The sequence below is a fragment of the Schistocerca nitens genome, chromosome 2 (assembly GCF_023898315.1).
Source record: "Schistocerca nitens isolate TAMUIC-IGC-003100 chromosome 2, iqSchNite1.1, whole genome shotgun sequence".
Classification (NCBI taxonomy): Eukaryota; Metazoa; Arthropoda; class Insecta; order Orthoptera; family Acrididae; genus Schistocerca; species Schistocerca nitens.
The window spans coordinates 935,150,218-935,173,530 of NC_064615.1; the positions used below are offsets into that span (position 1 = coordinate 935,150,218).

The 23,313-nt window shown below is 43.6% G+C and overlaps 1 protein-coding gene across 1 annotated transcript in view; it reads right to left on the reverse strand.

The window, feature by feature from the left end:
• LOC126237261 (organic cation transporter protein-like) overlaps positions 1 to 23,313 on the reverse strand; it is a 177,893-nt gene that overhangs the window by 79,096 nt on the left and 75,484 nt on the right. Inside the window, exon 2 of the mRNA XM_049947185.1 lies at positions 16,945 to 17,131. Coding sequence (XP_049803142.1) covers positions 16,945 to 17,131 — 187 coding nt within the window. The remainder of the gene's footprint in view (positions 1 to 16,944; positions 17,132 to 23,313) is intronic.

The following is a 23,313-nucleotide window of genomic DNA, read 5'->3' on the forward strand; positions in this document are numbered from 1 at the left end:
CACCCTAAACGAGGAAAACACCCCGATATTGTTGCATCATCTCCTCCACAGTTCTCTGTTGCCACTGTGGCACTACAGACGACGACAGGTAGCCTTCTCCGGGGATTCCCTAGACCCAAACCCTCGCAAATTGAGGCCGTTTGTACCTCCTGAGGAGACCTGCGAATTTTGTATCGTATTAGATTAGTGAAGATAAACTTCTTTGCCAAGATCGTTAATTATAACCTTTATGTTCGATAACCGGTTTCGGTAATCAAGTTACCATCTTCATACCTGGAAAGCATTTATTAGAGAACTTGGCAGAGAAATTCATCTTCACTACTGTAATATCACAGATCGCCCCTTGATTCTCAAAATGAATGGACTGAAGGGTATCGTATTAGATTATAAGAGTCAGTATCGTGGTGACATAATATTTTATCAAACTTAATTATCGGTTTCGTCTTTGCAAGTGTCATCAGATCTAAAGAGTTAGCAGCGTCACACACGCGCCTATGTTACGCTGCGAAAGTTTTAGATTTGTTGACGCCCGCCGTCGTTCGCAACAGACACCATGCCGACGCGTAACTTCGCCATTCATAGGCTGACATCAGACGTTACAAGCGCTGCCGTCAGAAGCAACCACACACATCAAACGCGACCGCCAATTGACGGCCGACCTAGGCCCACGCCGTCCTCAGGCGGTCCAGGGGGCGCCGCGATCGAAGTGAATGAGAGGCTACTACCACCCCTTCAGTCTTGTGATGTCAGCCTGCGAGTACACCGCCTCTCTGCCAGTGACTGTAAAACAACCAACTTGGAACACTCTGGGGCATTCTATCGGAACTGAGTGCTTATGTACAGCGCATCTGCTTAAGTAAAAGCCTTTTATCAGCACTGTTGATATGTCCTCATTCTTTGTTTTCTGCCTAGAAAGCCCACGCAACGCTATGGGATACAACAAAGGCGAAACCGGTAGTCAAGTTTAATAAAGCATTATGTGACCTAACTCCTTCCATAGGACTGCCACAGGATAAAGCACGAATCATCACTCCATATTTTCACACGACCTCAAAGAGTCACTTACCACTGACTACAAAAATGCGTGGTTTATGAGAAGCCGTTCGACCATTTTACCCTGTTCTTTTTAAATCCTTATGCACAGTCATTGTGCTAGTTGGACTGGTGGTAGCACTTTGGTACTCATTAGTGATTCTCTCCGCTGATATCATGAGATTTTTTGCAACCAGCCTTCGCAATGCTCGACGGTGCCCGTACGTCAGTGCACGATGCCTGCTTGGTCTAGCTGTAGCTGAGGTAGTTCCTTCGTGTTTCCATTTGAGGATCTGTTACATGACGATCAGTTTGACTTGAGGAAAGATAAAGGCACCACAGAGGCATTTCTCGCGTTGCGGTTTATAATGGAAGCAAGACTGAAGAAAAATCAAAACACGTTCGTAGGATTTGTCACCTGGAAAAAGCTTTCGACAGTACAAAATGGTGCAAGATGTTCGAAATCCTGAGGAAAAGACAGGTAATACACAATACACTCCTGGAAATGGAAAAAAGAACACATTGACACCGGTGTGTCAGACCCACCATACTTGCTCCGGACACTGCGAGAGGGCTGTACAAGCAATGATCACACGCACGGCACAGCGGACACACCAGGAACCGCGGTGTTGGCCGTCGAATGGCGCTAGCTGCGCAGCATTTGTGCTCCGCCGCCGTCAGTGTCAGCCAGTTTGCCGTGGCATACGGAGCTCCATCGCAGTCTTTAACACTGGTAGCATGCCGCGACAGCGTGGACGTGAACCGTATGTGCAGTTGACGGACTTTGAGCGAGGGCGTATAGTGGGCATGCGGGAGGCCGGGTGGACGTACCGCCGAATTGCTCAACACGTGGGGCGTGAGGTCTCCACAGTACATCGATGTTGTCGCCAGTGGTCGGCGGAAGGTGCACGTGCCCGTCGACCTGGGACCGGACCGCAGCGACGCACGGATGCACGCCAAGACCGTAGGATCCTACGCAGTGCCTTAGGGGACCGCACCGCCACTTCCCAGAAAATTAGGGACACTGTTGCTCCTGGGGTATCGGCGAGGACCATTCGCAACCATCTCCATGAAGCTCGGCTACGGTCCCGCACACCGTTAGGCCGTCTTCTGCTCACGCCCCAACATCGTGCAGCCCGCCTCCAGTGGTGTCGCGACAGGCGTGAATGGAGGGACGAATGGAGACGTGTCGTCTTCAGCGATGAGAGTCGCTTCTGCCTTGGTGCCAATGATGGTCGTATGCGTGTTTGGCGCCGTGCAGGTGAGTGCCACAATCAGGACTGCATACGACCAAGGCACACAGGGCCAACACCCGGCATCATGGTGTGGGGAGCGATCGCCTACACTGGCCGTAGACCACTGGTGATCGTCGAGGGGACACTGAATAGTGCACGGTACATCCAAACCGTCATCGAACCCATCGTTCTACCATTCCTAGACCGGCAAGGGAACTTGCTGTTCCAACAGGACAATGCACGTCCGCATGTATCCCGTGCCACCCAACGTGCTCTAGAAGGTGTAAGTCAACTACCCTGGCCAGCAAGATCTCCGGATCTGTCCCCCATTGAGCATGTTTGGGACTGGATGAAGCGTCGTCTCACGCGGTCTGCACGTCCAGCACGAACGCTGGTCCAACTGAGGCGCCAGGTGGAAATGGCATGGCAAGCCGTTCCACAGGACTACATCCAGCATCTCTACGATCGTCTCCATGGGAGAATAGCAGCCTGCATTGCTGCGAAAGGTGGATATACACTGTACTAGTGCCGACATTGTGCATGCTCTGTTGCCTGTGTCTATGTGCCTGTGGTTCTGTCAGTGTGATCATGTGGTGTATCTGACCCCAGGAATATGTCAATAAAGTTTCCCCTTCCTGGGACAATGAATTCATGGTGTTCTTATTTCAATTTCCAGGAGTGTATTGCCCGCATCTCGTGTTCGTGCGGTAGCGTTATAGCTTCCCACGCCCGGGTTCCCGGGTTCGATTCCCGGCGGGGTCAGGGATTTTCTCTGCCTCGTGATGGCTGGGTGTTGTGTGCTGTCCTTAGGTTAGTTAGGTTTAAGTAGTTCTAAGTTCTAGGGGCCTTATGACCACAGCAGTTGAGTCCCATAGTGCTCAGAGCCATTTTGAGCCAGGAGTGTATTTACAAGAATCTAGAGGGAACAATAAGAGTAGAAGACCAAGAACGAAGTGCTCGGATTGAAAAGGTTGTGGGATAGGAATGTAGTTTTTGCCCCTGCTGTTCAATCTACACTTCGAAGAAGCAGTGACGAAAGTACCAGTAAAAGAAAGGTTCAAAACTGGGATTAAAATTCAAGATAAGAGGATATCAATATTAAGATTCCTTGATGACATTGCTGTCCTGAGTGAAAGTGAAGAAGCATTACAGCAGGTGTTGAATGGAGTGAAGAATCTAATGAGTGTTGTTGTTGTTGTGGTCTTCAGTCCTGAGACTGGTTTGATTAAGCTCTCCACGCCACTCTATCCCGTGCAAGCTGCTTCATCTCCCAGTACCTACTGCAACCTACATCCTTCTGAATCTGCTTAGTGTATTGATCTCTTGGTCTCCCTCTACGATTTTTACCCTCCACGCTGCCCTCCAATGCTAAATTTGTGATCCCTTGATGCCTCAAAACATATCCTACCAACCGATCCCTTCTTCTAGTCAAGTTGTGCCACAAACTTCTCTTCTCCCCAATCCTATTCAATACCTCCTCATTAGTTACGTGATCTACCCACCTTATCTTCAGCATTCTTCTGTAGCACCACATTTCAAAAGCTTCTATTCTCTTCTTGTCCAAACTGGTTATCGTCCATGTTTCACTTCCATACATGGCTACACTCCATACAAATACTTTCAGAAACGACTTCCTGACACTTAAATCTATACTCGATGTTAACAAATTTCTCTTCTTCAGAAACGATTTCCTTGCCATTGCCAGTCTACATTTTATATCCTCTCTACTTTGACCATCATCAGTTATTTTACTCCCTAAATAGCAAAACTCCTTTACTACTTTAAGTGTCTCATTTCCTAATCTAATCCCCTCAGCATCACCCGATTTAATTTTTCTACATTCCATTATCCTCGTTTTGCTTTTGTTGATGTTCATCTTATATCCTCCTTTCAAGACACTGTCCATTCCGTTCAACTGCTCTTCCAAGTCCTTTGCTGTCTCTGACAGAATTACAATGTCATCGGCGAACCTCAAAGTTTTTACTTCTTCTCCATGAATTTTAATACCTACTCCGTATTTTTCTTTTGTTTCCTTTACTGCTTGCTCAATATACAGATTGAATAACATCGGGGAGAGGCTACAACCCTGTCTCACTCCTTTCCCAACCACTGCTTCCCTTTCATGCCCCTCGACTCTTGTAACTGCCATCTGGTTTCTGTACAAATTGTAAATAGCCTTTCGCTCCCTGTATTTTACCCCTGCCACCTTCAGAATTTGAAAGAGAGTATTCCAGTTAACGTTGTCAAAAGCTTTCTCTAAGTCTACAAATGCTAGAAACGTAGGTTTGCCTTTTCTTAATCGTTCTTCTAAGATAAGTCGTAAGGTTAGTATTGCCTCACGTGTTCCAACATTTCTACGGAATCCAAACTGATCTTCCCCGAGGTCCGCTTCTACCAGTTTTTCCATTCGTCTGTAAAGAATTCGCGTTAGTATTTTGCAGCTGTGACTTATTAAACTGATAGTTCGGTAATTTTCACATCTGTCAACACCTGCTTTCTTTGGGATTGGAATTATTGTATTCTTCTTGAAGTCTGTGGGTATTTCGCCTGTCTCATACATCTTGCTCACCAGATGGTAGAGTTTTGTCATGACTGGCTCTCCCAAGGCCATCAGTAGTTCTAATGGAAGGTTGTCTACTCCCGGGGCCTTGTTTCGACTCAGGTCTTTCAGTGCTCTGTCAAACTCTTCACGCAGTATCTTATCTCCCATTTCTTCTTCATCTACATCCTCTTTCATTTCCATAATATTGTCCTCAAGTACATCGCCCTTGTATAAACCCTCTATATACTCCTTCCACCTTTCTGCCTTCCCTTCTTTGCTTAGAACTGGGTTGCCATCTGAACTCTTGATATTCATACATGTGGTTCTCTTCTCTCCAAAGGTCTCTTTAATTTTCCTGTAGGCAGTATCTATCTTACCCCTAGTGAGACAAGCCTCTACACCCTTACATTTGTCCTCTAGCCATCCCTGCTTAGCCATTTTGCACTTCCTGTCGATCTCATTTTTGAGACGTTTGTATTCCTTTTTGCCTGCTTCATTTACTGCATTTTTATATTTTCTCCTTTCATCAATTAAATTCAATATTTCTTCTGTTACCCAAGGATTTCTATTAGCCCTCGTCTTTTTACCTACTTGATCGTCTGCTGCCTTCACTACTTCATCCCTCAGAGCTACCCATTCTTCTTCTACTGTATTTCTTTCCCCCATTCCTGTCAATTGTTCCCTTATGCTCTCCCTGAAACTCTCTACAACCTCTGGATCTTTCAGTTTATCCAGGTCCCATCTCCTTAAATTCCCACCTTTTTGCAGTTTCTTCAGTTTCAATCTGCAGTTCATAACCAATAGATTGTGGTCAGAATCCACATCTGCCTCTGGAAATGTCTTACAATTTAAAACCTGGTTCCTAAATCCCTGTCTTACCATTATATAATCTATCTGATACCTTTTAGTATCTCCAGGATTCTTCCAGGTATACAACCTTCTTTTATGATTCTTGAACCAAGTGTTAGCTATGATTAAGTTATTCTCTGTGCAAAATTCTACAAGGCGGCTTCCTCTTTCATTTCTTCCCCCCAATCCATATTCACCTACTATGTTTCCTTCTCTCCCTTTTCCTACTGACGAATTCCAGTCACCCATGACTATTAAATTTTCGTCTCCCTTCACTACCTGAATAATTTCTTTTATCTCGTCATACATTTCATCAATTTCTTCATCATCTGCAGAGCTAGTTGGCATATAAACTTGTACTACTGTAGTAGGCATGGGCTTTGTGTCTATCTTGGCCACAATAATGCGTTCACTATGCTGTTTGTAGTAGCTAACCCGCACTCCTATTTTTTTTATTCATTATTAAACCTACTCCTGCATTACACCTATTTGATTTTGTATTTATAACCCTGTAATCACCTGACCAAAAGTCTTGTTCCTCCTGCCACCGAACTTCACTAATTCCCACTATATCCAACTTTAACCTATCCATTTCCCTTTTTAAATTTTCTAACCTACCTGCCCGATTAAGGGATCTGACATTCCACGCTCCTATCCGTAGAACGCCAGTTTTCTTTCTCCTGATAACGACGTCCTCTTGAGTAGTCCCCGCCCGGAGATCCGAATGGGGGACTATTTTACCTCCGGAATATTTTACCCAAGAGGACGCCATCATCATTTAATCATACAGTAAAGCTGCATGTCCTCGGGAAAAATTACGGCTGTAGTTTCCCCTTGCTTTCAGCCGTTCGCAGTACCAGCACAGCAAGGCCGTTTTGGTTAATGTTACAAGGCCAGATCAGTCAATCATCCAGACTGTTGCCCCTGCAACTACTGAAAAGGCTACTGCCCCTCTTCAGGAACCACATGTTTGTCTGGCCTCTCAACAGATACCCCTCCGTTGTACCTACGGTACGGCCATATGTATCGCTGAGGCACGCAAGCCTCCCCACCAACGGCAAGGTCCATGGTTCATGGGGGGATCTAATGAGTACGGAACATGGATTGAGAGTGAATCGAAGAAAGAAAAATGACACATACATAGTATGAGAGCCTAAAATGTTTCAAGTGTTCTTTGGTCTAGACAATGATAGCATCAACAGACACATACACAGTATGAGTGCCTAAAATGTTAGAAGTGTTCTTTGGTGTAGCCAAAGATTACAGCAACAGAAACACAAAAATAACACGACGTCCTCTTTCTGAAGAACAGCATAAATACATACCATGTTACAATTATTTTGGTCTATCAACCTTAGGGTTACAGAAACTAAAAAGAAGGTATTTATCTGCACTAAACATTGCGAATGAAGTCAGTTCAAAGGACTGTAACGTAGTACAACATTAAAAACTGACACTCTATGTGATGGTTGCAGATCAAGTTATTACATATGTAGATCGAAGAAAGGTAATAAAAATTTGAGATGCGTTTAAGCCAGGCGTAGAAATCAATGATTCAATCTGTCTAGTGACAACTAAATCTTGCTAAAGTGCTATTTGGCCTTGTGGGGACCATTAGTCAACACTAAAAGCTCTACAGAACGATCTCAGTTTAGCACATGTAGACAAGTGGTCATACCCCTTGACGTATCTATCTAGCTGTCATGGTTATTAGTTTGCATGTTATGTACAGCGTGGAAGTATTATGGTTTAAAAATGACATTTCTTGTAATTCCTTCATTTGCTATGACGCCTATGTATATTCTATAGTATGTTTTTTTTTCTTTACAGTTTTATACCTGAAGATGATACTGACAATCAAAACTGGTAGAAAATAAACATTAAATTGTGCAACTGATGGCCCCAATATGCTTGTTCCAAATTATTTAATAGCTGTAGAAAATGATCTATAGGAAGTTCTAATATTTTATACATAAAAATATGTAAGAATTTAGTTCCTTTAACTGTGATCTAAATCCGTGATTTGGCGGGCGATCGCTGACTGAAACTGATTGCCTGTGAATGAACAAAGATTACAACAGCTTTTGGTGGTTCTATGACACTGTTCGCTAAGCAGCTTGAAAAGAGGACTATACACGTAGCAGGGCGTGGCGTTGGGTTCCGGACACGGAACTAAAACAGGAAAATGTTTGACTGTTACAGATCTATAGGAGCATTAGTTTGAAATATGGCGCCGACTCTTCATACCTGCTGACATCATGTCACCTTGAGCGGGCAGGCCCACATGTGGAACATCCTGGATGCTGCTACATCGGGTATACAGGGTTATTCGTAAGTACCTCAATGGTTTCACAAGACTACTGCACGAAACTACAATACATCCAAAAAAATAGACACACATTACTCCTAGTTTCGATTCGCAATATACGCCTTCGTTTAGTTGCTTTAAGGGGCAGGAGTGTTAAGTTAGTACGTGTAAACAAATCAGCCACTCTGTGTTGTCGCACTGAATTAATTCGCGCCTGCAGAGAGGAAAACGAATGATCAGATTTCCAGATCAGGTTCCTGTCGCGCCTTCCGAACAATTAGCGTCAGTGACTTCAATGATGCCCTGATGTTTTTCGCGCCACAAACTATGCCCATATTAAGCACCTCTAATTTGAGTCAAAAATTGTGAGACTTGCGTTATCGATAGACCTACGAATGCGATAGCATGCGCTACCTAATATGTTCCAAAACGCCGCGCATATAAACGGGATTCTTCCGGGGCTCATATATACCTCGGATTCTGATGGTGACAGAAAGGTAGGGTCAAGTGTTTCAGATAGCCATTGGACTAGGGACCATTTGTATACCCCATGGAAGGATCGTCTTCGTGCCACTATCCTACAGTGTAGGGTCAAGGTATTGACGTTACACACGTCCTCCTGCTTAGACAACTGGAGCATATAGATTGTTCCCACACTTGATGTGATCTACGGCGGGCCTTAAGAGACTTATAAAGGCACAATCAGTTCATGGATGGTTCCTTAGAAACCCCCCAGGAAAGCGCTTTTTTTAGCATTTTTCCATACCAAACCGAGCCGCGGGTTCCAAGGCGGATATGTGCAGTAAATGGCTGAAATTTTCACGATATTTTTATGAGATCCGGATCTCGAACAGCCTTGAGATACAGAGTATCAAAGTTAGCTTACATGAACACATAAAATAGGTTTGTATATTTCAGTGTGTGGCGACATCTAAATAATAAACAACCACAGCAAGTTGCACAAATTTTAATGTTATAGTCTCTATCTCAAGGCATTTATTCAAATGTCTGGTATTGATTTGTAATGGAAGTAACCGTGTACATATACTCTCATTTGCACTTGTTTGTACCATATAAATTGCTAATGTCAAGGTAAATTGCATCATAATGAAAATGATCGAAATGTAACTACTTTTAATGAAGTTCAAATGGTTCAGATGGCTCTAAGCACTTTGGGACCTGACATCTGAGGTCATCAGGCTCCTAGAGTTAGAACTACTTAAACCTGACTAACCTAAAGACATCAAACACATCCATGTCCGAGGCAGGATTCGACCGTAGCAGCAACGCGGTTCCGGACTGAAGCGCCTAGAACCGCTCGGCCACAGCGGCCGGCTTTAATGAAATCATCCTTTATATAATATGTTTATAATATATTTATTTTGTACAATAGCTCACAGACTACTGATGTCTCACATGGTTTGTTTTATGTATGGTGTGTTATGTAGAGCCTGAAGATGGTGTTGACGCAACGTCGAAACTAGTAGCCAAATAAATATGAAATCTTAAGTAGAGCTGAAGGAGTTTCATTCTTAATAAAAATTATACCAGCTGTTGTCCCACCATCATCCAATTTAAATATGGATATAAGAAGATTTATCTAGCAGTACCATCCTCCCATTTTTAAAAATCCTTATCTGTTATTGAGAAATACTCGAAAAATATGGTTTTTGGGTGCAAAAACCGAGCCGCTGATTCCAAGAGGGCTATGCACAGCAAATGGGCATAATTTTCACAATGTATTCCTAAGATCGCGATCTCGAATAGAACTGAAAATTTTCTTGATGTCTTTATCCTTTTCCGAGATACACTCGTACTCGTAAAATTCGGTGTGGGGCGTAGATGTAGTTTATAAAGTGATATAGCACGGAGAAATATGCTGCAGAGTGTCTCCGTTATCATCAGAATTGTTCTGGAAGATCCATGTCGTCGTACCGAAGCGCTTGCAAACTTTTTGTGCACATAAAATCTGGTATGAGGTGTAATATTAATTTTGCATTATTTCAATATTACATAAGCGAACTATCATAATTTTGCTGACCCGTGAAGTTCTGTTCAGATGAGTGAGATGCTCTGCTATAGCAGGGAAAAGAAGGAAACTAACAGAAAAATGCTCCTATTGGAGCACAGGAAAGGCGAATCAGCTCTGACTCAAAGGTGCCGCATTCTACCTTCCATAGCATCTTCAAATATTTTCCCAGTAAGTTTGGCATGCAAACATATTCGCACTCATTTTAACATGCAACTCACCTCTCTCCCCACAATCTCTCCTAACTGTAACTCCCTCATACCCACTAGTCAATCGCCGTAAGTCGCTCGTACCCGTAGTTGTTGTTGTGGTCTTCAGCCCTGAGACTGGTTTGATGCAGCTCTCCATGCTACCCTATCCTGTGCAAGCTTCTTCATCTCCCAGTACTTACTGCATCCTACATCCTTTTGAATCTGCTTAGTATATTCATCTCTTGGTCTCCCTCTACGATTTTTAAACTTCACGCTGCCCTCCAATACTAAATTGGTGATCCCTTGATGCCTCAGAACATGTCCTACCATCCGGTCCCTTCTTCTTGTCAAGTTGTGCCACAAACTCCTCTTCTCCCCAATTCTATTCAATACCTCCTCATTAGTTATGTGATCTACCCATCTAATCTTCAGAATTCTTCAGTAGCACCACATTTCGAAAGCTTCTATTTTCTTCTTGTCCAATCTATTTATCGTCCATGTTTCACTTCCATACATGGCTACACTCCATACAAATACTTTGAGTAACGACTTCCTGACATTTAAATCTATACTCGATGTTAACAAACTTCTCTTCTTCAGAAACGCTTTCCTCGCCATTGCCAGTCTACATTTTATATCTTCTCTACTTCGACCATCAGTTATTTTGCTCCCCAAACAGCAAAACTCCTTCACTACTTTAAGTATCTCATTTCCTAATCTAATTCCCTCAGCATCACCCGACTTAATTCGACTACATTCCATTATCCTTGTTTCGCTTTTGTTGATGTTCATCTTATGTCCTCCTTTCAAGACATTGTCCATTCCGTTCTACTGCTCTTCCAAGTCCTTTGCTGTCTCTGACAGAATTACAACGTCATCGGCGAACCTTTATTTCTTTTCCATAGATTTTAATACCTACTCCGAATTTTTCTTTTGTTTCCTTTACTGCTTGCACAATATACAGATTGAATAACATCGGGGAGAGGCTACAACCCTGTCTCACTCCCTTCCCAACCACTGCTTCCTTTCATGCCCCTCGACTCTTATAACTGCCATCTGGTTTCTGTACAAATTGTAAATATCCTTTCGCTCCCTGTATTTTACCCCTGCCACCTTTAGAATTTGAAAGACAGTGTTCCAGTCAACTTTGTCAAAAGCTTTCTTTAAGTATACAAATTCTAGAAACGTAGGTTTGCCTTTCCTTAATCTTTCTTCTAAGATAAGTCGTAAGGTCAGTAGTGCCTCACGTGTTCCAGTATTTCTACGGAATCCCAACTGATCTTCCCCGAGGTCGGCTTCTACCAGTTTTTCCATTCGTCTGTTAAGAACTCGTGTTAGTATTTTGCAGCTGTGACTAATCAAACTGCTAGTTCGGTAATTTTCACATCTGGCAACACCTGCCTTCTTTGGGATTGGAATTATTATATTCTTCTTGAAGTCTAAGGGTATTTCGCCTGTCTCATACATCTTGCTCACCAGATGGTAGAGTTTTGTAAGGACAGGCTCTCCCAAGGCCATCAGTAGTGCTAATGGAATGTTGTCTACTCCCGGGGCCTTGTTTCGTGTCCGCAGCTCGTGTTCGTGCGGTAGCGTTCTCGCTTCCCACGCTCGGTTTCCCGGGTTCGATTCCCGGCGGGATCAGGGATTTTCTCTGCCTCGTGATGACTGGGTGTTGTGTGTTGTCCTTAGGTTAATTAGGTTTAAGTAGTTCTAAGTTATAGGGGACTGATGACCACAGATGTTAATTCCCATAGTGCTCAGAGCCATTTGAGCCATTTTGAACCTTGTTTCGACTCCCATTTGTCCAGTCTCAGTCACTCATTCAGCTCAACTTATTGTCATTTTCTCTTTGTGTCTCTTTTTCACAGTGTCCTGTGTCACAGTATAGTCTCCTTCACTCTGTCGTACTACTACCGTCTCCTCTTTCTGTTACTGCCTCCCTCTTGCTCTCGCTTACTGCCACTCTCTCATTCTTCATTCTCACTCGATTCTCATTGCCACTACCTTTTTCTTCCTCGTTGTCGTTGTCATAGAGTCTGTAACTATCTGTAGCTCTCACCCGCTTCCACTTTGTCCTTCTCTTTCTTCCTCTCCCACTGGCAATGTCTCCTTCACTGTTTTCCTAGCATTGTTCTGTCGCTGTCAAGTATGATTCACTGCCACTGTGTCCCTCTGTTTCTCTCACATTGCCATTGTCTCCTTCGCTCTTTCTAAACCACAACCTCTGTCTGTTATCGTCCAGAATTTATTACTTTTTCGTCTCTTTCCAACTGCCTTTCGTTCCTTCTCTCTCAGCATAAAAAAGCGCGAATACGTTCGCAGACCAAAGTTTTTGGGCAAATATGTAAAGGCGCTGAGGAAGGGAGATTGAGACAGCTAGTACCCCACTTTTCAGTCTGAATCTTTAAACCAGGTGCATATTCGCCTTCTCTGTGCTCCGATAGGAGCATTTTTCCGCTGGTCCACTTCCGCTGGTCCACCGATGTTTATTTTCTGTATGTCCTATAGTCGTCTTCTGAAACGCTGGAAGTCCTTACGAGTAACGTTGTATGACGTGGACATCTTCGCCAGTAAGTATGTTTCAACTGTAATATAAAATCACCTTAAAATTTGTGGACATGATAAAAATTGTCCACCAAACGTATTTTTAGGAAAGCACCTTTTAATTTGATCTGCTTTTTATATTTTAAACTTCTTTGCCGTGGGTCGAAACCTTCCTCAAAGTTTTGATATTTTTTGTCTTTGTGCCCCTCTGATGGAATCGGTTGTTGTGTAGAATCCCTTCGTCAGAGATTCTTGTGATGCGAATGTGGTCCACGATGCAGCCTGTGACGGGCAGCCACTGGAGTCTTCAGTTAGCAGCGGCACGAGGAAGCTGGTGAGCGGGGCCCTGTGCTGGGAGCAGCCCGTGTGCGTGCTAGAAAACGACTTCGCCGCACCTGCAGTGATAGCGCGGACTAGTCTTCACTATACTGTCGCGGCGCTCTGATTGCATTTACACACGAGTACTGGATAACTCCACGTGGAGCTAAATAACTTCATTAATGGGTACTTGCACATCTGTGTGTTTTAGTTGTTCGTATTGCTAAATATTGTAATTGAAGCTGCACTTGTGGGGCGCCTGTAGTTCCATTATTTCGTGACTGGTCATTTGTTCGTTTTAACTTTTCATGTTACAAGGTTGTCACTGAGTTTACCCTGTTGGGGGCCATTTATTTTGCACGCATGTGTGGGACCGGTGGTACCTGATTTGTCTCATCTAATGTACTACCAGGAAGATGGGCAAGGGTGACGTGTGAAATAAAATATGATTACAAGATTACGCCTTTGTAAACCCACTGAGGTAGCGGTGGATGAATTCCAATGCTGCAGATTTGTTCTTGAGTTGAGTAATTATCTTTTGTAACTAAATAGTTCACGTCTATTAATTTGGCGTTCATCTGAAAAAGTCTTGCATCTAAACTTGTTTTGAAATTGTTCGGGACTTCTGTACAATAAATGAGAAAATTTTAAATTGTAGCACGAGAAAAACTGGTGTGTATAAAACTTTTGATAATGGGTCCCACTGTAATTTGTTGTTGTGTATTTCAAGGGCTTTGCTAAACTGGATTTATCAGAATGTTGTTGCTGTCTGTTTCTTATTATAAATTTGTTTAAGATACCTTTGTTTAAGATACCTTTTTTAGTTACAGGTACAAATTCACGAGCGCGTGCACAAACACACACACACACACACACACACACACAACAAATGAAGAACATCAAACACAACAGAAACAAAAGACAGAGAATCACACAACAACAGTTGGCAACACAACACACCGAAAACACACATATGTTGATTATCAAATTCAAACGGCTCCGAGCACTATGAGACTTAACATCTGAGGTCATCAGTCCCCTAGACTTAAAACTACTTAAACCTAATTTAGTTGGTTTCATCATTTAAATTTTTTTAGTTACGGAACTTGAGTTGAAACTTTTAATTGGTGTTATAATTGCTTTGGGGTCAAATTTGAAACTACTGTACCCCCGGTATTTCACCCTTGATGTTGGATCAGTGTAAGTTTCATCAGTTAAGAGTAAGCCGTGCTTAAAAGAAGAAAAAATAAAAGTGGTAGGAGAATATGTTTTTAATAACTGTTGAGTAAGAATTTTTTTTTAGTAAAATTTGTTTTAGAGGATGTCTGAATTGATGTTAGCCCGGCACCTTACCACTCCATCACAGCTACTACCTAACCAAAGCTTATGAAATGTGTAGAACCACTGCCTGGAAAACGGTTGTATCCGCTGCTACGCCTCGCCTTCGTGGGGAATTGAAATAATTTTAAAATTTTACGTGTGGTTTATTTTCCCGGCTCAATGCAAATTTGTTTCGGTTTGACTAGTTTCGACCACACTAGATAATTTCCAGATCTGTGTAGCTGCGAAAGCAATTCGTCGTATCTACGCAAGAACTACACATCACAATTCTGTGCATAGTTGCTGCGCAGGCAGTACATAAATTCGAGGATGATAGAGTGTGGTCGAAGCTAGTCGTACTATACAAGAAATGTGCAACTGAGACGGAAAAATAAACGATATATAAAAACAATTTTAAACATCGACGCAATTGGCGGATTCTTGCACGGCGAATACGTCGCCTATTGTGAAAACTGAAGGAGGTCTCTGCAGTCAGAAGTCTTAACTCCTGATGACGAGGGCGCAAAAGCTACCGAAATCTCTGTAATTTTGTCTTTTTTATTATTTTATTTTTAGTCTTTTCTATACGACTTTTAAGGAAACGCTAAGTTCTTTTTTGTTTTAGAAGTGAACAAGTCACAGCTACAGCCTGAATTTTCAGAGAAAGAGACAGATGGAAATATGTGTGTGTCTGAAATCTTATGGGACTAAACTGCTAAGGTCATCAGTCCCTAAGCTTACACACTACTTAACCTAAATTATCCCAAGGACAGACACACACACCCATGCCCGAGGGAGGACTTGAACCTCCGCCGGGATTAGCCGCTCGGCTAATCCCGTGCGGCAGATGGAAATAAACGAAACGAAATACTTTCGTGGAGTTATGTGCCGTCTATGCAACTAAATGAAGGCAATTTGTTTTTTGCCATACGCGTTCTTATTCTTTTATTTGGGAAGCATCATCAGTGGCCTCAAATACATGTTTCTTTTTATACATAGGAGTGCAATAAACTTATTATGTGATAGATATAATATGTTGCTATGTTACATTTTGTAGTGTTTTTTTTTCTTGCTTGTTAGGTTAGAAGCAACTTTTGTAGCACAAGTTCTTTATTGTGAATGTATCATTCGGTGTTACGATTTCCAGCGCTGTTAACACATGTGTGTGGTCTTGGAAATGAATTTGTTAGTCTTCACGCTCCAGGTGGCCCAAATTTGTCACATCGTGTATTCCACTTTCACATCTATTTGATAATCGACAGCCGGCCGTTGTGGCCAAGCGGTTCTAGGCGCTTCAGTCCGGAACCGCGCTGCTGCTACGGTCGCAGGTTCGAATCGTTCCTCGGGCATGGATGTGTGTGGTGTCTTTAGGTTAGTTAGGTTTAAGTAGTTTTAAGTCTAGGGGACTGATGACCTCAGATGTTAAGTCTCATAGTGCTCGGAGCCGTTTGAATTTGATAATCAACATATGTGTGTTTTCGGTGTGTTGTGTTGCCAACTGTTGTTGTGTGATTCTCTGTCTTTTGTTTCTGTTGTGTTTGATGTTCTTCATTTGTTGTGTGTGTGTGTGTGTGTGTGTGTGTGTGTGTGTGTCTGTTTGTGCACGCGCTTGTGAATTTGTACCTTTTTTTGAGTTTGTGTGTGTGGGTGTTTGTATTTTGGTGTGTGCTAATTTTTTTTTTGTATGTGTGTAATTTGCTGTGCAAATGTTTATGGGTTTGTGTGTGTATATTTCGCTGGATATATATATATATATATATATATATATATATATATATATATATATATATATATATATAGGCAGTTTCTTTCTTGCCATACACGTTTCGCTTCTTTTATTTGGGAAGCATCATCAGTAGCCAGAAAAAAAAATACATTTTCACACAGCAAAATACACACAAACTAATATATATATATATATATATATATATATATATATATATATATATATATATATATATATATATTGGTGTGTGAAAATGTATTTTTTTTCAGGCCACTGATGATGCTTCCCAAATAGAAGAAGCAAAACGTGTATGGCAAGAAACAAACTGCCTTCATTTAGGTGCATAGACGGGACATACCTCCACGAATTTAGAGCAAAGGCGGAAGATAGATAACAATGATGAAACCAAATACATATTTGAGAACTAAGAACATTTACGAGAACAGCCAACAAAAAAAAAAAAAAATGGCTCTGAGCACTATGGGATTTAACTTCTGAGGTCATCAGTCCTCTAGAACTTAGAACTACTTAAACCTAACTAAGCTAAGGACATCACACACATCCATGACCGAGGCAGGACTCGAACCCGCGAGCGTAGCGGTCGCGCGGTTCCAGACTGTAGCGCCTAGAACCGCTCGGCCACCCCAGCCGGCAGAACAGCCAACAGCTGTTCTCGTTGAGATATCGAGTGGTGGCAGCACGAGCAGATCAACAACGTGAAACGGAAGGAGCTCTTATTGTCGCCTGTGGTATTTACGTACTTTCCGCCAGTTTGCGACAGCACCGAACTCGTCGGTTTTTGGATCGCGCAGCACTGGCTAGTAACCGCGGCGAGCTGCAGGAGCCGTACCTCCATGGCGATGGTGGAGTAGGGCACCTCGTCACTGTCGAACTCCCAGCCCCTGGAGCAGGGCCGCGTGGGCCAGGCGGGGTCTGCCGCCTGCACGGTGGACAGGTTGAGCGCCGCCCAGTCCAGCGCGTACTCGCGGCACTTGGAGAAGCCGCCAGACTCGGCCGGCGGGATCGCCAGCGCCTTCCTGCAACAGGTAGCGACAGGCCGTCCAACACTAGTGCTCTATTGTGGACGCACTGGCTGACAGAAAATCTGAAGACCCGGAAGACAGGGTCGGCAGTCAGCGCCACTTCGTACACGTACACACTATCTACATCTACATCTACTACATCTACATACGTACTCCGTAATCCACCATACGGTGCGTGGCGGAGGGTACCTCGTACCACAACTAGCGTCTTCTCTCCCTGTTCCACTTCCAAACAGAACGAGGGAAAAATGACTGCCTATATGCCTCTGTACGAGCCCTAATCTCTCTTATCTTATCTTTGTGGTCTTTCCGCGAAATGTAAGTGGGCGGCAGTAAAATTGTACTGCAGTCAGCCTCAGATGCTGGTTCTCTAAATTTCCTCAGTAACGATTCACAAAAAGAACGCCTCCTTTCCTCTAGAGACTCCCACCCGAGTTCCTGAAGCATTTCCGTAACACTCGCGTGATGATTAAGCCTACCAGTAACAAATCTAGCAGCCCGCCTCTGAATTGCTTCTATGTCCTCCCTCAATCCGACCTGATAGGGATCCCAAACGCTCGAGCAGTACTCAAGAATAGGTCGTATTAGTATTTTATAAGCGGTCTCCTTTACAGATGAACCACATCTTCCCAAAATTCCTCCGATGAACCGAAGACGACTATCCGCCTTCCCCACAACTGCCATTACATGCTTGTCTCACTTCATATCACTCTGCAATGTTACGCACAAATATTTAATAGAGCTGACTATGTCAAGCGAAACACTATTAATGTTCATACATTACAGGATTTTTTTTCCTATTCATCTGCATTAATTTACATTTATCTATATTTAGAGTTAACTGCCATTCTTTACACCAATCACAAATCCTGTCCAAGTCATCTTGTATCCTCATACAGTCACTCAACGACGACACCTTCCCGTACACCACAGCATGATCAGCAAACAGCCGCACATTTTATCCACCCTATCCAAAAGATCATTTACGTAGATAGAAAACAACAGCGGACCTACCACACTTCCCTGGGGCACTCCACATGATACCCTCACCTCCGATGAACACTCACCATCGAGGACAACGTACTGGGTTCTATTACTTAAGAAGTCCTCGAGCCACTCACATACTTGAGAACCAATCCCATATGCTCGTACCTTAGTTAGGAGTGTGCAGTGGGGCACCGAGTCAAACGCTTTCCGGAAGTCAAGGAATATGGTTCGCAAGATATCATGAGAAAAAAGGGCGAGTTGCGTTTCGCAGGAGCGATGCTTTCTAAAGCCGTGCTGATACATGGACAGAAACTTCTCTGTCTCAAGAAAATTCATTATATTCGAACTGAGAATATGTTCGAGAATTCTGCAACAAACCGATGTTAAGGATATTGGTCTTTAATTTTGAGGATCCGTCCTTCTACCCTTCTTATATACAGGCGTTACCTGCGCTTTTTTCCAGTCACTTGGGACTTTACGTTGGGCAAGAGATTCGCGATAAATGCAAGCTAAGTAAGGAGCCAGTGCTGTAGAGTACCCTCTGTAAAACCGAATTGGAATCCCATCGATGGTTATGTAAATTATTAGAGCTACAATTCTCCGTGAAAACTAGAACGGTCACCATAGTGAATTGGCGTTAACCGCGTTTAGATTTCCTGCCACGCCTGGTAGGATGTATAAGGGACGTGAGCAGCGTCAGACTCGAGTCCTCAGTGCGAGGGACCATATACGCGTGTGAGACAGCGTTGTCAGCATCTGGCACGAGTTTGGAAGGAGCCTCATTAGGTTTTCGATTTGATCGAGTAACACCCAGATTTGTGGAACATTTGGATGCGACAGTGGTCTGATGTTGGACAGCCTGGGAACGTGACGGCAGGCATGCTATTAGTCAAGTTTCCAGTTGATCAAGTGAGACCACCACAAGGGAGGATCGCCGTATTGTGCGCCATCGTGAGCCCTTCACATCTGCACCAGCCATCTGAGAACAAGTAATAGACTCCCAACGAGGTTCTGTGTCATATCGCACCATTCGTCAGAGGTAGCAGCTTCCACAGCAGGGAATAACTATCCATGCGTAGACTGCAGTTAACACCTCGACACAAACGGCTGTGTTTGCAGTGGTGCCACGATCACGAAGCATGAGCTGCTCATGAATGGCGTCACATTGCCTCCAGCGATGAGTCGCAGTTTAGCAACACCCCAGATGAGTATCTTCACCGAGTATGACAGCGATCGGATAAGAGGTTCCATTCTTTCACTGTTTTTGAGACGCACAATGATATTACTGCTAGCGACATGCTGTGGGGAGCCATCAAGTATGAATTCGCATTGTTCGAGACTCGAACTCGGGACGTTTGCCTTTCGCGGGCAAGTGCTCTACCAAATGAGCTACCCAAGCACGACCCATGGCCCGTCCTCACAGATTTACTTACGCTAGTACCTCGTCTCCTACCTTCTAAACTTTACAGAAGCTCTCCTGCGAACCTTGCAGAACTAGAGCAGGCTGTGGCTAAGCCATGTCTCCGCAATATCCTTTCTTTGAGGAGTGCTAGTTCTGCAAGGTTCGCAGGAGAGCTTCTGTTAAGTTTGGAAGGTAGGAGGCGAGGTACCGGCAGAAATAAAGCTGTGAGGACGGGGCGTGGGTCGTGCTTGGGTAGCTCAGTTGGTAGAGCACTTGCCCGCGAAAGGCAAAGGTCCTGAGTTTGAGTCTCGGTCCGGCACACAGTTTTAATCTGCCAAGAAGTTTCATATCAGCGCACACTCCGCTGCAGAGTGAAAATCTCATTCTCATGAATTCAGATCACTGCTGGTAGTGGTTTGGGGGGGGGGGGGGGGGAGCTAGCTTTGTTGGCACAACGGTACATCACACACGCCCTGCGTCCTCATATGTCTTCTCTCACGTCACAGTATCGTGGTGCCATTTTTCAATTGTACAATGTTTGTTCACACATTGCACATGTCTCTATGAACTATCTGCATGATATTGAAGCACTCGCGTGGCCGGGAAGATCCTCTGATCTGTTCCTTATAGAACATGTGTGGGATTTCAGCTCTATACCATTGCCAATATTCCAGGATCTCAAGTACCAGTTACAACAGTCGTGGGCAGCTTACCTTAGGAGCGGATACAACAGCTTGTTAATCGGATCAGTGCATGCACCAGGACAGAGAGGATGCAACGCAATACTGAAAAGTGTGATTCTGCCAAGTTAGTCGTAAATCTGATGCGATATTGTAATCAATGAAATAACGTCACATACCCTCTCAGCCGTGAAGTTTCGCTCCCTTCTGGGTGCTTCGCTTTTTGTGTTAGGTAGTGTGGCTTTTGATATTGAACTACTGGAGTGCGGATACAACAGAAATATGACAGCAGGTCCACATATTGCTCTTGTGATGTGTGCATATTGTCCATAACCGCTGTCTATACTTACACTTAGACATGAAATGAAATGATCTTATGGCTTTGATGGCGGGGAGTCCCCACCTGGGGAAGTTCGTCCAACGAGCTGCAAGTTTTTTCCAGCTGACGCCACATTGCGCGAATTGCGTGTCGATGATGATGATGATGCGGAGGCCAGCAGAACACCCAGCCCCCGAACGAAGAAAATCTCCGAGCTGGCCAGAAATCGAGCCCTGGCACGCAGCATGGCAGGCAGACGCGCTGACCACTCAGCTACGGGGAATAAGGACAGAACGTACGACAGGATATATAGCTTTGCAAGTACTCCATGTGTTCACTCGTATTGTTTCAAGGCAATGCTTAGCTTTCTGGCAAGTAATACCTCATTTTAGATTCTTGCGAAGCTGCTGGTCCTGACTCTCTGTTAAAGGAAGGAAGGAGTATTGGGTTTAACGTCCCATCGACATTGGGGTCATTAGAGACGGAGTACTAGCTCGGATGGTGCAAGACAGGGAAAGAAATCCGCCTTTCCCTTTTAAAGGGACCATCCCGACATTTGCCTTGAGTAATTTAGGGAAATCACGGGAAACCTAAATCTGAATGGCCGGACGCGGATTGAACAGTCGTCCTGCCGAATGCGAGTCCAGTGTGCTAACCACCGCGCCACCTCACTCGGTCTGACAGTCTAATACACTGAATTGTTTCTTCAGCGACGTGTGCTTCTCTAAATTTTACATTCGTTAACTTTCACACATAGTTTATACAGAAATGCAAAATTCTATAAACAAACGACGTTGACGTGTGGTAGAACAGATACATATCCATATTTTAAAATTATTTTTATTCTTTGACATCACTTGTTGTCCTTGTGTCAATATTCCATCATATTTCTGACTTGCTACAATTTTCGATTTTAGATTATCATGGCAATTATGGTGTCCTACGATAACTCATTTTAAAGAATGTATGACATGTCATACGCCTGTGATAATTTTCCTGCCGTTGATGATGATTCAGAACCGAAAAGGATAGAAAATAAAATAACATTATTGCAGACAGCGGAGTGTTATGCATTTTTTAAAATTTGTACATGCTGTCGACCATCGATTAAGTAAGACACTTTTATTCAGTTATAGTCAATCGAGTTGGCGCACTCTCCTTGTAAGTATTCGCAACTGTGTATTCTACAGTACCGTAAAGATTATGTACTTAGATACAGAAACCGATTATAACAATTTTGTCCTTTTACAAAGCCGGCCGGGATGGCCGAGCTGTTCTAGGCGCTACAGTCTGGAACCGCGCGACCGCTGCGGTTGCAGGTTCGAATCCTGCCTCGGGCATGGATGTGTGTGATGTCCTTAGGTTAGTTAGGTTTAAGTAGTTCTAAGTTGTAGGGGACTGATGCCCTCAGCAGTTAAGTCCCATAGTGCTCAGAGCCATTTGAACCATTTTTTCCTTTTAGAAAGGGATTTGAAACTGTAATTGGCTATCCTGCAATCAGCGTTCTTCGACACAGTTCTGCAATATCTGTTGCCTTTCTTTTTCAGCTTCCTCATTTCCTCAACACAAGATTCCTCTTTTCTCGATATACGATATCTACGCTAAAACGCCTGCTCTATTTTCACAGCACTTCCGATCTTGTAGCGCATCGACGTTGGCATTGATTTCTCCCTGTTTTTCCTGTGCAATAGAACATTGTCCCGATCGTGGTCACCTTGTTGGGTGCATGACGCTTGACTTGGCTTGAAAGCTCTCCCCGCAGTTGTTCTTTTGTTTCCCTCTTTACTGCCGAGTCTACACAACGTCAAGAGAATGACGATGGTGACGTGAGTTCTTGGGCGCACGACATCAGGGTCTTTAGCGTCTTTACGAAGATATTTGGGACGAGTGAGAGAGTTAAAGGAAATCCATAAAAGTTTCAACATGAACCGGACTACATTCTTAAAACACACAGCACTTACACACACACACACACACATTAAAACTAATTCAGCCGTCTATTTTCAAACTCAGTTAGGGAAAACACAATTAATGATGCAAAACAGTACAGCAGAAATTGGAGCAGGCTGATTACTGGACGAATAAAGGATGGGGAAGCTACTCTGTACCTAACAGGTTAAGGTTGAGCCTGGACAATTGACAAAATTTTAAAACAGTCGCCTCGTCATCCGCTAAAATAGACGGCAGATGTCCACTTAAATCCATTGTTGCCCTCTCGTCAGAAAATAAAATTAACTGCTCTAGGATATCTAAAATGTGTATTCCACTGGTGTCACCAATGAGCAGATCTTGACATCAGAGAAAAAAGTCACGCTTATGGGGACTATGACCCGCACGGAGTCGAGCCAGTAGAACCTCGTCCAGCCTGTGCGATTGGAAATCTGTTAGATTTTCCGGTGTCAAAGCACATGACTGACAGGTTCGTTCTGAAAAAAATATATGTATACACAAACTGATCTTTATTTACAGTCCAGGCCTTTCCTCACGCATTCTTCCATCCATGTAGTCCAGAACGCAAGGGTAGTATTCACCTGTTATTACACTACTCTGTACAAGGTAACCAATGCTTTAGTTTCTCAGAAAACACAAGCCACTACATGAAACCGACTTCTGTTTCTTTACGCGTGCATCCACTGTTTCGAGTTCTGTTCCAACTCCGATGTGCTTAGATGAATATACAGCTATTCCATAGCAACAAATTGGAGCGTAATATCAGTTGAATTTTTCAATACTATTCAGACGTTGAAACTTCCTGGCAGATTAAAACTGTGTGCCGGACCGAGACTCG